Raw genomic sequence first — 15,665 nt, forward strand, 5'->3', positions numbered from 1 at the left:
GTCGTCTGTCATTGTTCCCCGCTTTGTTTAGCACGGAGCTGTGGGTGGGCAAAAAAAAATAAGGAACTTGTCGTGCACATAAAAAAAAGGCGAAGCAAAAGCGGTAAAACGTTTATAAGAAGAGTGCGAGAAGAGAAAGATTTGTTTATTGTGTTTATCATTTTCTTATTTGTGTGTAATAAATAATAAGTAATAATAATAAAAAGCTCGTTCTAATTATCCCAACATATACCGTTGGCATCACATGCACCCGAAGGTGCACGATCGGCCGGAGTATATGACCACATTCCCACTGATACATTGCAAAAGATTTCCTATGACCGGACCACTGAATCCGGCCAATCCTCAGAATCCTCTTGACAATCCCCAGCACAAGCAATGACCCGATCATGGCACCACACAGTGAATCTGTACTACAGATCAAAGCTGTACCAAAACGAACTGAAGAGAAGAGAAAAAAGAAAGGCGAAATTGCTCGCTTTATATATAGGCAGCCAGGGGGACCACGGGAAAAAGGCTGAGACCAGGACCGACAGAGGCAAGACCAGGACCAAGGGAAGAGCCAGAGCGAGGGGAAGACCAGAACCAAGGGAAGAGCCAAGAGAAAGACCAGGAGGATCCAAGGGAGTGAAGGGAAAAGAAAAGTGAAGGAAAGAAAGAGTGGAGAAAAAAAAATAAAATGCCCTGGCGTATTTATATTTTTTTTTTTTGGTTTTAAAAAAACACGTCCAGGCCCGTGCTAACAATACAGGCAGCAATAGCAACACGATCACACTTTTTTTTGTTACTTTCACACTTTTTTTGTTACTTTCACACTTTTTTTGTTACTTTCACACTTTTTTTGTTACTTTCACACTTTTTTTGTTACTTTCTGTGGTCGCGTAGTCGTGTTTGCGAAATCAATCGTAACGAAGAAAAATGTTCGGAGGGTACGTGCCGAAAAACTGGTTTTTTTAAACTAAAATAGGTAAGAACACCCCTCCCCCCACCATCAACAGGCCCGTGCTAACAATACAGGGAACAATGGCAGCAATAGTAATACGATCACAGCACTTTGACACTTTTTTTTTTGTTACTTCCTGTGGTCGCGTAGTCGTGCTCGCGAAAATAATCGAAAAGAAGAAAAAAATTGTTCTGAGGCTACGAGCCCACCATCCTGTTTTTTTTGTTTTCTTTTTTTTTCACATGTATCATACATCAGCTGAGGGAAGTGGTTGATAAAATGACCAGGCCAAATATTGAAGCAGCCTGTCGTGGGTATATACTTGATACTTGATTAAGAGTGCGTCTTTTGTTTGTTACACACGCCACCACATCGCACCATGGTTAATCCAACAACGGCCGAGACTTTCTACAATGGCTCATTTATCCCATCAGGAAGCTGGATACGACCATTCAGCACATACTTACTCCAAACCAAAAATGATGTATATTTCGCCAACACCTTGCGCGAATATATCGTTATCATCCGAAGCTATTGTTCACCGGCCCAATATCGACGCGGTACAAATCCAAAAATAATCTCGTATTCAACATAAGCAACATTGACGGTAGACACTGTACCGAGACCCTTTGAGCCCTGGCTTGAGCTTGGCGCTAACCAAAACTAGTACACGCCCAATCATTCTGATCATAAGTATTTTTTTATGGTCTGGAGGCAGAACTTATTCCCAACAGAGTGTCCAGAGGAGTGACGGACTATTGGGTGTGAATACATGTATGAGAAAATGAGGAACAGAGAAGTGACGGAAAAGAGAAACCTATTTATATGTGCGGTGATAGATGGCAGTGGCATGAGCAGCTACTGCCTGCGGAATGAAAGGGTGGCCTTCGAATATGAAAAACCAATGTGCTGACCAGATCGCTTGAACGATGGCGATGCATAGAAGAGTGGTTTTGGGTTGGGAGCAAAAGCGACGTGCGAAGACAGCAGTCTTCATCGCATGTGCGATAGCCGGCAGGCGTGGATCGGCACAGTGAAACGGTGCCCGAACCAGCTGATGATAAGTATTGATTAGCTTGCATAACACTATCCGCTATCATCGCCCATCCGCTCGTTTCCACCTGCCACTGCCAGGTGCCTTTTTTTTTTTTGTGACAAGACATCCATTCTAAGTGCATCATAAGCAGACCTTCTCTTTCTAAATTATCGTAAAGGATATCAAGAGATCACTAACGACATACGCCTATGCATCATATTGCGTCAGTCCATACAGTATCGGCTTATAGCCGCCCCTCGTTGTACAGGTGTAAGATCTTCCACATTCATGATATAATGGCAATCGTACTGCTACTGCTTACATAAGCTGGATAACCCGAATTTAGTAAGGGCAAGATTTCAAGGGTCGCGCATAAACGTGTCAGCATCGTAAATGTCGACAGCAAAAAACTTTCAATGTTCATTGACGCAGCATAAAACGCTTAATAGCGTGTATTATATATTCTGCTCTTTTGACAGTTACTTAACAAATAATAAACACATTGTGGATTACTACTCGTTTCTGCTAACGCTGTTGTTCGTGAACAGGCGTGTATCCATTACTGAAAGGTGCTGTAAACCGCGAGGGCGTTCGATCCATTCTCAATACGCGTGAATATCAGTTTTTAACCTGCTGCCAACAGCATTTTTTTCGTTAAAACGCTCAGAATCGATCCACCAGAGTTGAAACATTATAATAGTTGACTCCTTTTTTGTATTACTGGCCTGCCTATCACTTTACTGCGAATTGATCATTCACTATCATTTTGAATAAAAAATTTTCTTTGAGAAGTCTATGAAAAGGGGACAATCTGATACGCCTAGAAGAAATCATATGATGGCAATGTAAAAAGCTTCGCTATCTAAGCTCCGTTGTAGTGTATTGGGCAACATGTCCGGTAATAACTTACACTGCCGAAGAAAACAATCATCAAACGTTATAAAACGATACAAGGCATTTAAATGGATTTCGTTGCAAAAGAAGATCATTAAAATATCGCACATTGGAGAAAACCAAAATGCGAAACTAGGTCGACTAACACGCATCAACTACAACACTTATTTGCCATGGTGGTGATCATTGCGTTACTTTAATTATCGAGAACAAAAGTAAAAGATCCAAGCAAGACCGTGATCCGACAAACGATCAAGATCTAAGCAATTCTTCCAACCACCTTGCGTTTCTCGGGGAGCGTTCAGCTTTTCCGGAGCATACACGTTGCGCTTCTATATATTTAGTCTTCAGCCTTCAACTTTCCAGGAATTGTTCAATATCAGTACATTAAAATGCGCCACGATTTGAGACGAACAGCTTATACAAGATGGTGAAATAGTCAAGTAATTTGGTTGTTGACGTCATGCATACAAACAATGACTTCTCATGCTCGCCGGGTCTAAAAAATTAGACACTCTTACAAGCGAGTAAGTCACATCTCTCGATTATGAATCTATGCATAAGCATTTTTGCATTTGACTTGTTTATATCTGAGAGCATTGACGTTGTGACCATATAGTTTGGGACCAGAGTTTTAGTAAGAATGTTATCAGCGTAAAAGAAATAAGAAGAGAAAGTGGTGGCACGAACATGTTGTTGAAAAAATGATCCGGATAGCGACTGCCATTTCTCCTTCTTCTCGACCATCATCCTTCAAGAGTAAAAGCATTCTTGTAGTTTCGCAGATCTATGAATCTATGCGGTCTATTAACAAGTGTTCTCGTATCTGGAAGAAAAATATACCTTTGTTTTACGCCGCCATTTCTGTGGCTGCTTACAAATGAGAATACAGCCGTAAGCGGAGGAGATGAGATGGCTCGGTTGTTACGCGCTTAATACAATTTACTGATGAAGAATCATATATGCGTAAGTAAAATCACGCGTATAATGATATTATTGCATCGTTTACTCACACATTCTTTAACACCTCGTGCCACGCCAACTCTTACCAACAAAAGTAAGCTGACTGATGCAATTGGCAATCTGCATTGTATATGTGTATATGTGTATAGCACGTGTGCCACATAAATTATTCATGCAGGTTACGCGACAGAGATAATGCGAGGATGATAACTAAAATGATAAAAGGGTCATTCTTCGCCTGTAAGCGCGAGGGAGAAGTAAAGCAAGCTCAAACGCCATTGACAAGGTGGAATCCGTTTACGAAAGACGAATGGTCAAGAGAAAAGTGGTACTTTTTGAAACCGGAGAGTAGTGGGAAAAAAAGCATCCTACTTGCAATACCAGCGCGTTATAAAATATCGTATAAGCCCTTTTTAAACCAAGCTTTGACAATGCGAATCCGCAACAGTCAGTCAAGCTTGAAGTCAAGCGTGTTTCAATTGCTGCCGTTGGTGGTCATTTGTTTCAAACGGATCTTGCATCACAGAAAAGAAAAACACAGACGCAACCTCGTTTTTTTACTTTTAAGAACATTAGCAGGGTCCGTGCGTAGAGAGCACGGTGTCAAAGAGTTGCCACCGCTTTATATGCACTTGAAAAAGATCCTAAGTCTTAATCAGTACATTCACAAGGTCGATCAATACGCGAGAGATCTTTCTGTGTGAATTGGGATGGCATTACCCAACGATAGATTAAGTTTCCGTTATATTAATAGTCAAACATAGAAAGCTTCTCTTGTTGATTATTATCTTTTTGTCATTTTCTTATTGTATTTTAAAGAGAAACCCTCTTTTCTAGGAAGTTCCAATAGAAAAAGAGGGGAAAAACTCCTGCTGTCTCTTTTTTCCAGGAAGACAACAAAACCTGATCGAAGACGCAGGTAGTGAATGGTCGCTACGCAATGAGAGACCTTCGCCATTCACTAGTGGCGCCCGTGCCGTGTGTGCCCACAACGTCAACTAAGCACAAAGATACTTCAAGGTTGTTGTACTACGTTGGTGTAGCCTAGGGCATGTTTCCAACAACCTTGCTACCGTTGAAGCATCTTTCGGGTGAAAATATCCACCTCAACTCGGCAGATAGCTTTCCAAGTCAAGGATTCACACAACACTTTGCGCATCATAAAGTTTGTGTAAATGGAACTGCAGAAGAAAAAAAAATGGGAGGGGTGGGGGGGTTTTTGGTATTCTTATCCAGACAATTTTTTGCCGTCACGCTCGGGTCTTCAATGAAATCCATCATGTTGATTGGCTCTCATTTGTAAGACTCTGGTTGGCTCATTTTATGGACCGCTTATATCATATGACGCAACTTGGCCCAAAAGCAAAGGGAAGGCGAAGGAGATGTGTAAGTGATAGTCGTCGTGAAGAAGTCAAATACGCTACAGCAGCAGTGATCGACATGCTATGTATGTTCCACCATGCCGATGTACCCTCCGATACTGTCGCCGCTTATTTTGGAAAGAAGTGTCAGTGCACGCACCCGGCCTCCGCGTCAAATACAGGTACGTTTCGAATGCCAACTTGTTCAATGAGTAAGGAAGAAAAAAAAGATGCGACTGAACAACTCAATTAGAAATGATAAGGAAGAAAGACAGAATGCCAACGATGATTAAGAACAACGGATGAGTGCTCGTGTGCGATCTGGGAAGCAGTAACTACTGCTGAATTTCCAAGGACTCTTATCATTTGCCCTGGCGGACCAAATATCTACAAGTGATAATGTGGATTTTGTTCGACCCATGGAGTATTCTGCTGAAAGTTCGCTCGACCAATTCCATTCCACTTTTTTATAGGTTGCTGACTTGTATCTTTGCCTATTCAAATATAAAAAAATATCTCTTGTAACACAGTCAGTATTAGCATAGCAAGTCGTCGTCACTTTTATTTCAACACACAAACTCACTTCTCAACGTCTGTTAGTGAAGATACTGTTTAACGAGATTTCGAAGCAAACTTTGTTCTTGCTGCAATGGCAAATGATTGCTGGATTTACTAAATCGTTTGGAAAGGCGGAAAGGACACTGCTTAGAAAGTTTGAGTCGCGTCTCAAGCTTTTGAATGGAATTACAGCTCAGCAAAACAAATAATAACTGGAGCAAGTACCATTATTGGCAACCACGACCTTTAGTATTATCTCTCGAATACAGGTACATACACATCAGCACCAAGAAGTATAGAATATCCTAGAATTACTGTAAACAATCCAAAATAAGTGGTGGAGGAGAAGAAGACGATAGTCCCATATACATCCAAGCTCATCATTTGGAAACTTTAAACCCGAAACCAGACTAAACCCAGACCAGGACTTGCGCGTTCGCCTAAACCTGCTCACTCACTGGCGTTCGCTGCCAGGCCCCACAATTCGTTGCGAGCTACTCGCCCTTCTTTTCAACCTATTGAGTGACTTAATTCATCACTATGTCCTATATTTATTAGTAACGTAGCTGCTTGATATCATGACAATGCAGTAAGATATTTTGGATCGCGTGGGCAATGTATTAGGAAGAAGCCTGCATACCAGCGAAAATGCTGCTGTTTCCTTTTTTTTTCACAAACATCATCCTATCTTCAACTTGAGAATCCAGTGTCTCTTACACAGAAAGTACACAGACCGGTCTTTTTTATTCCATTGCAATCAAATAGCGTATCCCTTCATTACTATAGCAACAGCAGAAATAGTAAAGATGACATACCGATTAATTTTGTCTAGATAGTCTGCTGGATCGAAGCCTGGATGTGTGCATAAATGTTATGAGTAGGATTGCCTGTTTCCTTTTGGTCCTGAGAAATGGGTTCGAAAGTGATTGGTGCTGTTGCTGTTCGGTGTTATGGGATGATATATACATCTTTAATGGTGCTGTGTAACCCTTCTTTTCTTCACGTGATGGAAGAAAATATATCGGCTGGCATAGAACATATTCAAACGAGTTCGTCTGTATTTGCAGTGGTGTTGCTAATATTAAAAATGCCGATTTTGACAGCGATTGACTGACCACTGACGATTGTGTAAAATGTGTGTTGTATATTCGTTCGTCAAAGTTTTTATACATGTTCGAGTGCTGTGAGTACAATTGCCGCCTTAATGTGTCACTTGGTATGATAAAAACGCGTGGTCAACAACTCTGTATATATATATCGTTACAGACGAGATGATCTGCTAATCGTCGTCCAGAGAAATCGTTGTATGCAAACGTTCGTGAGAAGCACACGGTCTCAGTGACACCAGTAGAATGGTATGTTGAGTTGTCAGAGGTGCTTGTACGATCGATGGTGTGGAGCGTTCGTGATATTCATGCTTTTGTTTGGTAAAGAGGAAAAAGAGTAGAGATGTGCTGTTCTTTTTCAGCAGCACAGTCACTCAAAGACAGCACGATCATGGTTCACCGTCATATTCATATGTCGTTGTTCGACTATCCATATATACATGCTGGTAATCAAGCCAAGTTATAAAATAGAGATCCTTCTGTTTCTATTTTTTTACCAGTGCTCTCACACAATCCGTCGTATCAGTAATCCGACAAAAGAACTGCCGTTCACAGCACATCTTCTAACCCGCTCAAAAAGTATTTTTTCTTTTTTAAATTGATCGTCTTTATTAAAGAATTCTATTCTTCTAGTCCAACACTGTTGCCTTCAGCAAACAAAGACCGGCACTCTGAAATATATATCCACATCACTCATCCACCACACCCATCCACAACCAGCATGCTCAACACAATTAAACTAAGCACAGCATACTCTGCCCAGCAATCACTCTTGACCACTTACCTGGATCCTCACACGTAGCAATGATACAAAGACGTAGTATCTACATTATAAGGACAGCCTCAAATTAGAAAATGGCTCAAGCTGATCCAGCAATACACATACATCAAAAAGTAAAGTACCTTATCACACCAACGGTCAATGGTCTTGCATCTGTTCCATAAACAAACAGAATAACCTGCCCATCCAAATTCCTCTGCCACCGTCGCCAATACCCACAATGGCCGCCGTCAACGATCGCGCGTTTACAAGCACTCGTTCATCCTATTAACCATTCTTGCTTTCTAGGAAAACAATCCTCACAAGTTCTAACTAGCTAATAAAAAGGGAGACTTTAAAATAGAAAAACTTACCATGTGGATCATAATTTCGGCAAGCACAGCAGGAGCCTACAACGGAATCGCATGTGACAGAAAAAAGCAAGTTCATCCATGGAGAGCCACAGCAACCAACACAGTCTCAGCCTTGATCTTGATAAATCCAAAACGGCGGATGAAGGCATACAGCTTAAGCATACACAGGAAAGCTATGAGAAGAACAGGTCGTCCGTTGAAGCGGCAGAGCAGCATCCATGCACAGCATCTTTGGCAAGCACGGGAAAACCAAAAACAAGTCCGTCCAGCAAAGGGGCCTTGGAAACAAAGACGCCAAGTAGAGCCACAAAATACGTCCGGCAGAGTACAAGACACCCAAGGAAAAAAATTTGTCTGTACAATGAGTAGGATATCCAACACGTCCAAGATCTTAGATGGCGAGATTATTGCGAGATGAAGCAAGTCAAGGTATACAACAGCCAAAAAAAAAACCAGAGTGAGCACGAATACGTATTGCAGGTAACAGAGCAACAAGGGCGCCATATACGAGAGCAGAATAGCGTCACTACAGATGGCAGCCAGCACGATTGACGGTAGTGACAGGAAAAAGCAACGTTCTGTTAAGGCAAGGACAGAGCACTGTAGCAAGTGTAGGTGGCAAAGACGTGAAATGTTCGAATGGCGTCAAGCGAGATGGAGCTAGCGTGATCAGATGGTTATGAAGGACGTCGAAAGAAGCAATGTTGAGCAATAGTAAACAACAAAAGAACTTTGGTAAAAAAAAAGGCAAAGTAAGAGGGAAGAAATGAAAAGCGGCACCCCTTGTTTCAAGTATTCATATCGTCCTGGGGCCCCGAGCCAGCAGAGCATTGGACCACTGGAAGAAGTGCTTTCCCACATGCAGTATGACCATGACAACCGCCCTTTTCATGCTTTCTTTCCTTACTGCTTGTGCTACGCTCTTCCTTTTCCATTCCTCCTTTTCCTTTTCGCTACTTCTTGTTTACGCTTTCACGCCGTCACTCCACTCGGCTAGTTCTTTCTTTTTTACTTGTGCTACGTTCTTCCCTTTTCGTTCACTGCTTGTCATTTTCCCGCCCATTCCCTTTTCGTCACCGCGGTTTCCTTTTCGTCATTCATCCAAAACGGGTTTGTCAGTGTCATCTTGCTTTACCCTGCTTAATAATGCCCGACATGGGTTTCTACGAAGGTCTTTTAAAAGCATCGATCATGCACGTCCTCCGAAAAGACAGAAGAGCAGTGCGTGTTATGAGCATTCGCAACGGATTATCTGTAGAATTGAGAATCTGTAAAGTAACTGGTCCTGTCCTGTAACATCAAGAACACCAACAACGACAACAGCATTTCCATGTCTACGATTACGGTCACTTCTCCCCCGACACCACCCTCTCCTCAAGCCGAAACGCTACCGCTGCCTCCCCTGTCACAACTGCCGACAAAAAAAAGACGAAAGGTGCTTGGTGGCGCAATAACGAGGATCAGCTCTTGGTCCAAGCCTACCTTCTCGCCAACAAGGATGAAAAAGTTGGCTTCAACCAAGATTTCAAACCGTTTTGGCAACGCGTTTTTGAAGAGTTTCAAAAAGGCGGCAATGACAAGAACCGCACCCCCGAAAATTGTCAAGATGTTGGGAAATCGTCAGCGCGCGAATCGTGAGATATGCAGCGGCCGTGGCCTTTATCAAGAGAAGGCCACCAAAAAGTGGCGAGGCCGATGATGACAAGGTAGTCTTTTGCATAATAATATGCATATAACAGATTCGAGAAGTTCCTTTAAGTTCCTATAATAGAAACAGCGCATAATCGAGAGGTACAACGGCAAAGTTGAAGCACGGTATAGGCCGTTCAAGATGGCTCTTGCTAGCCTCTGCTGAAGGATGAGCAGAAATTTGAGTTCATCAGCGACAAGGCCAACGAGGTCAGCGTGGATGGCGAGAAGGATGTGCGGCCCATTGGTAATAAGAAAGCCAAGGCTCTGAAGAGACGACACGCCGAAGACGACGATCTCGAGAGCCTGGCTGGTGAACAGGTGAAGCTCGCCCGTCTGGAGGTCGTCGAGGAAGGAAAGAGTAGGAGACTTTTGGAGAAATGCTGGAGGAGGCGCAAAAGGCGAATGAAGAGGCGCAACTGGCAAGGATTTGGACTCTCTTAGTCTTGCTCAAGATGGTACTACGAGAAGAAGCAACAGGAGATCGTTAAACGAATGAGAGAAGAAGATGGAGAAGAATGTGGTGCAGGAAGGAGAGCCCGCAGACGGTTCGGAGGAAGAGAGAGAGATCGTTGACGAGGTCGTCGAAAGAACTTGGTGCATGGATATCCTCCGATTCTTCATTTGGTATTAAATCAATACCATCAACGCCACATGTCTCCTCGTGAGTATTCAATATCGCGGCATCAAGCTCATCAGATATTAGCCTTTCAGCTTCTTCTGCAACATTTGATTGTTTCCTGTGAGACTAACTCCCAAAGCATCTCTGGCCCTTTGCATGGCAGTAAGCTGATCTACATCATAGAGTTTGCCGAGTTGATTCTTCCGATCTTTTTGATTCGCATCACGGTATTGCATGGCCCTGCAGTATCTTTGCTGCAGTGGTTCCTCGGTTAATAAGGCCAAAATATTAACGTTTGTTGTTGGGTTCAATTCTATTGTCTATGAACTTACCGATATTGAGGCGACGTTACTGTCTTTGTTTGATTTATCGAACTTGTTTGTTTCTGTTGGGGACATTCTTAATATATACAATGCGAACGTTAATAGCATTTGAAGCGGAATATGGATAGCAACCGGAGCACATTATTGAACAATTGTTGTGATTTAGTTGACTGAGAGCGTACAGTGGAAGGCTGTCATTCATTAATGCGCAATATTGGAAAATACGGCGGATTCGAATTTCATCAGTGCATCCGCATATCCGGATCGGGTGCGCATGGCCCTTATATCCGATCTGATGCGATACATGAAGAACGCTAGTGAAATCTTGAGGGAAATAACAGCAGTCATTAATGACGGAACAAAGAATGAGTGTTATCAGCCTTGTTGGATACAACAAGTAGACTGTCATGCTAGTTTAGAAAAACCATTTTCTCAACGCCAGTATAATGAGAAGATATAGGTCTTTTCGTTTGTGTGAAGGCGGAAGGAGGGATAAAAGGTAGGACAGGAGAAAAAAGTAAGCATGTCGTGCTGCTGATACATGGAACCTGTCTGTGAGTCACATAAACCGACGTACATAACAAAGCGACTTGTGTACTATCATAGCACGTTTTTTCCTGAAGCAAAAAAGTATACAGTGGTCCCCCAACATAGCAAATCGGCAAAAGTGTTGAAGCAGTGGAAAAACAGTAGAAGCGAAATTGTTTTGGAAGGATGTATAAACACAAACAAGAGAATTTTCCAGAAAAGCACCGGAAAAGGAAAATGTTCAATATCTTTGCGGATTTTCTTGTGGTTTTAGAAAAAAATGAGGTTGGATAAGTTACTAAGATGAAAATGAAGTACAAGAAGAGCAGAGCAAAGTTGACTTAGGAAGTTTGGAAAGTTGAGTGGGGGCACTAAGTGAAAAGAATTTGGGGGGGGTATGACGTTATAGGCGGTGGTCAGGACGAAGCGGCAGAGGTTCGGCGTATGGCAAACAAAAGAGATCGTGTTTATAGCGAGAGTTATGAAGAAAGGCAACGGGAGCTTTTATTTCGAGAGCGTGAATGTGTATGATGAGGAGCTAACAGGGCGATAAGAGGATATGTAGCATGTAGCGGAAATAATACAGGAACGAGATCAGGACACCCGTTAATTTCCAACTTGAAATTCCCAAATGATAATTGTGAAAGTCAACGGATGCTAGGACACAATAGCTGTGTACGGATATTCGTAATCAAGACGCATCTTAATGCTACATAGATTACCAACGCTCATGAAGTTGTCACAATATAGGAATCGTAATTCGCATAGCCCATTATCCAATACATTTTCTGGCTGTATTGACTTATTTCCACATACATAATAATAAAATATACACCAAAGAAGAGACAATGGGAGACCAAGAAGCATTTGGTAAATCAGCGACTGCTTGCCGCCCAGTAGTATCACCGGAAATCAGAAAAATATATATACAGGGATAGGCATATCTCTGTTACTTATATCCTTTTGAATTATTCTATCATATAAAAGAACTTGAAGTCATAAGGAGAGGGATGAATATTTGTTTTCTATTGAAATATTCTTTAAATATAAGATAAACGATAACTTGTTCATGAATATTAAACTAACTTTTTGGATTCCTTGACCTCCGATGGAGAGGAAGAGATTATACCTAGTCTCCCTTCTAAACTACGGAAGTTACGCGGGAAGCTTCAAGAAAAACTGTTTGCTAGACAAAGCTCTTTAGACAGCTTTCTTTTTTGTTTTTTATGATATTCGCTTTAATTCAACCGAAATTAATAATGTGCAGCGCTTTATTTATTTAAAGCATATATGGAGGAGCACTTTGTATTATAACGCGATTAACCCTGGATGATACATTGAAAGTGAAATAAACGGGGGTTTGAAATTTACCATGTTATTTTTACCATTCCCAAAAATTTTGTTAACGGATGTGCAATGAAAGGGGGTATACTGTATTGTATTATAAACAAGTTGGGTGGAAGAAGAGAGCCAAGGCTCAATGATTGAGAAAGGCATTAATGTCTAGAGGTCAACAACGTGTACAAGATTATTGGACAGACACAAAGAATTATTATTGTACGAAGAGTGAAATCATATTTTTATTCATGGAAAGAAAGAAGACAACTATGGAGAAACAAAGACTACAAGCAAATAAGGCCAGCAAGCGACATGAACAGACAGAAGCTAGCTAAATCAGAGGTACCAATGGCGCTTCCATGATATCGTCACGAGACATATAAAACAGAAGCCCAGCAACGAGCTTACATAGACCATCGTAAAGGCGAGCGACAGGGAACTGGCCAGCAACAGCTGTGTGTCCATGACAGCATAGGCACCGTGACAACCCGATAAGCATGACCACTTATAACATGGCAACAGTAATCAAGTTCTCCGATCAAGGTCAGCGCACCCTAGTCGAAGGTACTGGGTGCAAGTGCAGAACGACATCTACTTTGAATTCACAACGGGTATAGAGAACTTGGTACAGAGTTGGTCCTTGATGTACACAAACTTGTGAGTAAACCACCAATTATGTAGCGCTCAAATTCATTTTTAAACCAACTCAACTAATGATGCATATCAATACAAGTCATACTTGAATGGTGACGCGTTAAATGTCATTGCGGCTGAACAGAACAGCGAACCCAAGCAGCAACGTAATCTGTTTACCTGCGCCATACCGACGACCCTACTGCATGACTGTAATTAGATAGATATGCCAGCTGGAAGATCTGAAAAACGCTGTTGGCATGTAATATGAAGGACCGTGAATCTATCAACAACAGTGAGTGGCCGACTCTTCGCCATTGTGCTATCAACGTCTCAGTGCGCACATCCACAATAAGGGGCCCAAAAAAGCTTGAACACACCTTGAATTGGTTGACTACCACAGTACATGGTTGACGACGCCGGTCGGCTTAGGGTGTGTACGGACAGTCGTTTGACGTGATGACAACTGAGCGTCGTATAGAGCGGGTTTTCCACTCATCGAGTGTCAAAAAGATCTGACCCTACGATGATTGTGAAGGATGAAAAGAAAACAGTACGAAAGAATGGTGAAGAATGTAAAAAGAAAGATAAACGGAGAACAGAGAAGACATGGTAATTTAGGATGTAAACGCTGAGTCATTGTCTCTGATAGATTGCGGCATTTTCATCGAAACCTAATAGGGCCCATCTTTCGTAACAAGAACAGCAACATATCATCGGTTATCTATGACACTATGTGTGTGGTACTATATATTATTTATGTCGCGTGACAACAATCGATGCCAAGTATTTACCGTACTTGCACTTGATAAACAAACAACGGCCCCTTCAAACGCCACAAAAAAGATAGTTTGTACTGTGCCACCAGTCAAAAATCTGTCGTCCAGTCTTGCATAAACAAAATGAAACAGTGCGTGATCATAGTGCGACTGCAATTCGAAAACTTATTTTCTAAAAGAGAAGAGATTCTAAAAGAGAAGAGAAAGACAGTATATTTAGTTGGGGTATCCGGCTATCTAGCAGTGGGGAAAATCAAGACATAGCCAGTTCAGAATTGACCATAAACAAACCGTAGTCAACCGCGGAGTTGCCACTGCTCTTCGAAACAAGCCTTTAAAAACACAAACAAAAGTAAAACACCTCAACCATCAACGTTTCAACATAATAAACAAAGAACTTCTTATTCGAATGTAAACAAAAGCAACACGGTTAGAATCATAGGGATGAAAAATACAGGATGGCTCACCTTGTTTCATTGGTTGATAAACAGCTGGTGAAGGAAGCGGTTGTTTGTCAAAGCTCGGATGAAGTCCAAGGGAACTAGGTCGTGTGCCAGATGCGGAAAGGCTTCATATGAGCTTAAATGATTATCAGACATGTTGATAATAAGTCCACCGAAGCCTCTGATAATAAATACACCGTAGTACTATCAGTAAACAATTGATGTGAAAGAATGTTCGCACAAGATTATAGTTGGTAACCTGGACAAGAGACACTTGTTCAATGAACGGCCATAATCCGATATGCGCCGACGACATTCATCCATAGCTCTATGTCGTTCGTATCACTTAAAGAAACTTGTAGCCGGCGACGGCCATTCTGTGATCTTATAAGCTACCATTATTCACAAAGAAAAAGGCGGCTGTTAAAGGTATCAACACCGCTACCTTGTAACAAATTATCTTATCAACAAAGACAAAAAATAAATCTGGAAGTGGTAGGTGGAAAGGAGGCAATGGCGGGTAAAAGCGGATAGTGTTAGGAATGCGATCCAATAAGAAGTGTAGAAAGAAAAAGCTTATCCCCAGGAAGACCGGTATCACGCGTTCAAGGGGCAACAGGCGGTGCGTGTATAAAGAAAACCAACACATTCGATTCGCCAAAAGCCTTATCATAGCCATGGACCCATGTGAATATGGGGATGGTCTGTTTGCTTTGCGATACGGTTATTTATTTTGCCACCAGCAATTTGCAATCATTGTTGGTATAGTCGTGAAGGTAAACCAGCTGTATTGTTTTTGAGAGCACACATGCGAATGCACAGCCTACGGTTTTCTCGACGACTCAAGCACAAAAAGGCTCATTTGCAACTACATAACTGCTCCAGAGAAAGCACCAACAAGTACCAAGCGCAATGGCAGTAGGAAGATGTAAAAATAAAGATCGCGTTTATTACAATCGTCACTCGATCTGCCCAATAGTTACAATTACATTATTTAAGAAAGTACAATAAGAAACCAAGTTTATTTGATGTTGCCTGACAAGTCGACCGACTTTTATGAATCCTTCGTTCCTCAAGGGAGGTTGCCCTCCCTTGTTTTCCCGCAAGCCTCAGTTCCCGGCAGAACCTACACCTTTCCCTTTCTTGTCCACAAGCCTCAGTTCCCGACAGAACCTACTCCTCCACAGTTCCTACAAATAAAAGAAATATGATAGCACAAAGGTCTGTCAGCGGCGAACATATACGTACCCACAAGGGAGGTTGCCCTCCCTTGTTTTCCGCAAGCCTCAGTTCCCGGCAGAACCTACACCTTTCC

The 15,665-nt window shown here is 42.0% G+C and overlaps 6 protein-coding genes across 6 annotated transcripts; 3 read left to right on the forward strand and 3 right to left on the reverse strand.

Moving 5' to 3' along the window:
- Positions 1-1,661: 1,661 nt before the first annotated feature.
- BDB00DRAFT_860815 (uncharacterized protein) lies at positions 1,662-1,946 on the reverse strand (the record flags this gene model as incomplete). The annotated part of the gene is made up of 1 exon (XM_053126019.1): positions 1,662-1,946. A coding segment is annotated over exon 1 (176 nt), but the record flags the coding sequence as incomplete, so codon positions are not given.
- A 1,977-nt stretch (positions 1,947-3,923) lies between these two features.
- On the forward strand, positions 3,924-4,706 carry BDB00DRAFT_215440 (uncharacterized protein). Its single transcript, XM_053116496.1, has one exon. It carries the CDS (start codon positions 4,040-4,042, stop codon positions 4,538-4,540), a length of 501 nt encoding a protein of 166 aa, XP_052972652.1. The 5' UTR covers positions 3,924-4,039; the 3' UTR covers positions 4,541-4,706.
- A 570-nt stretch (positions 4,707-5,276) lies between these two features.
- BDB00DRAFT_860834 (uncharacterized protein) lies at positions 5,277-5,683 on the forward strand (the record flags this gene model as incomplete). Its single annotated transcript, XM_053126020.1, has 3 exons — positions 5,277-5,379; positions 5,552-5,635; positions 5,671-5,683. The coding sequence occupies 3 exons, from the start codon at positions 5,277-5,279 to the stop codon at positions 5,676-5,678; spliced, it is 195 nt and encodes a 64-aa protein (XP_052972653.1). The 3' UTR covers positions 5,679-5,683.
- A 2,115-nt stretch (positions 5,684-7,798) lies between these two features.
- Positions 7,799-8,538, reverse strand: BDB00DRAFT_215513 (uncharacterized protein). Its single transcript, XM_053116497.1, has 2 exons — positions 7,996-8,538; positions 7,799-7,906 (listed from the first exon to the last, which is right to left on the reverse strand). Exon 1 carries the CDS (start codon positions 8,497-8,499, stop codon positions 8,068-8,070), a length of 432 nt encoding a protein of 143 aa, XP_052972654.1. The 5' UTR covers positions 8,500-8,538; the 3' UTR covers positions 7,799-7,906; positions 7,996-8,067.
- Positions 8,539-8,915: 377 nt separating this feature from the next.
- BDB00DRAFT_943640 (uncharacterized protein) lies at positions 8,916-10,834 on the forward strand (the record flags this gene model as incomplete). Its single annotated transcript, XM_053129457.1, has 4 exons — positions 8,916-9,270; positions 9,319-9,629; positions 9,879-10,005; positions 10,796-10,834. The coding sequence occupies exons 1-4, from the start codon at positions 9,142-9,144 to the stop codon at positions 10,832-10,834; spliced, it is 606 nt and encodes a 201-aa protein (XP_052972655.1). The 5' UTR covers positions 8,916-9,141.
- Positions 10,835-12,715: 1,881 nt separating this feature from the next.
- BDB00DRAFT_860869 (uncharacterized protein) lies at positions 12,716-13,134 on the reverse strand (the record flags this gene model as incomplete). The annotated part of the gene is made up of 1 exon (XM_053126021.1): positions 12,716-13,134. A coding segment is annotated over exon 1 (163 nt), but the record flags the coding sequence as incomplete, so codon positions are not given.
- Positions 13,135-15,665: the final 2,531 nt, after the last annotated feature.

The sequence above is a fragment of the Zychaea mexicana genome (assembly GCF_025766255.1).
Source record: "Zychaea mexicana strain RSA 1403 chromosome Unknown BDB00scaffold_191, whole genome shotgun sequence".
Classification (NCBI taxonomy): Eukaryota; Fungi; Mucoromycota; class Mucoromycetes; order Mucorales; family Lichtheimiaceae; genus Zychaea; species Zychaea mexicana.

Excerpts from the sequence above, each read along its gene's own strand:
- BDB00DRAFT_215440 (XM_053116496.1), top strand. The coding sequence starts at position 4,040 with ATGATAACTAAAATGATAAAAGGGTCATTCTTCGCCTGTAAGCGCGAG.
- BDB00DRAFT_215513 (XM_053116497.1), bottom strand. The coding sequence starts at position 8,499 with ATGGCGCCCTTGTTGCTCTGTTACCTGCAATACGTATTCGTGCTCACT.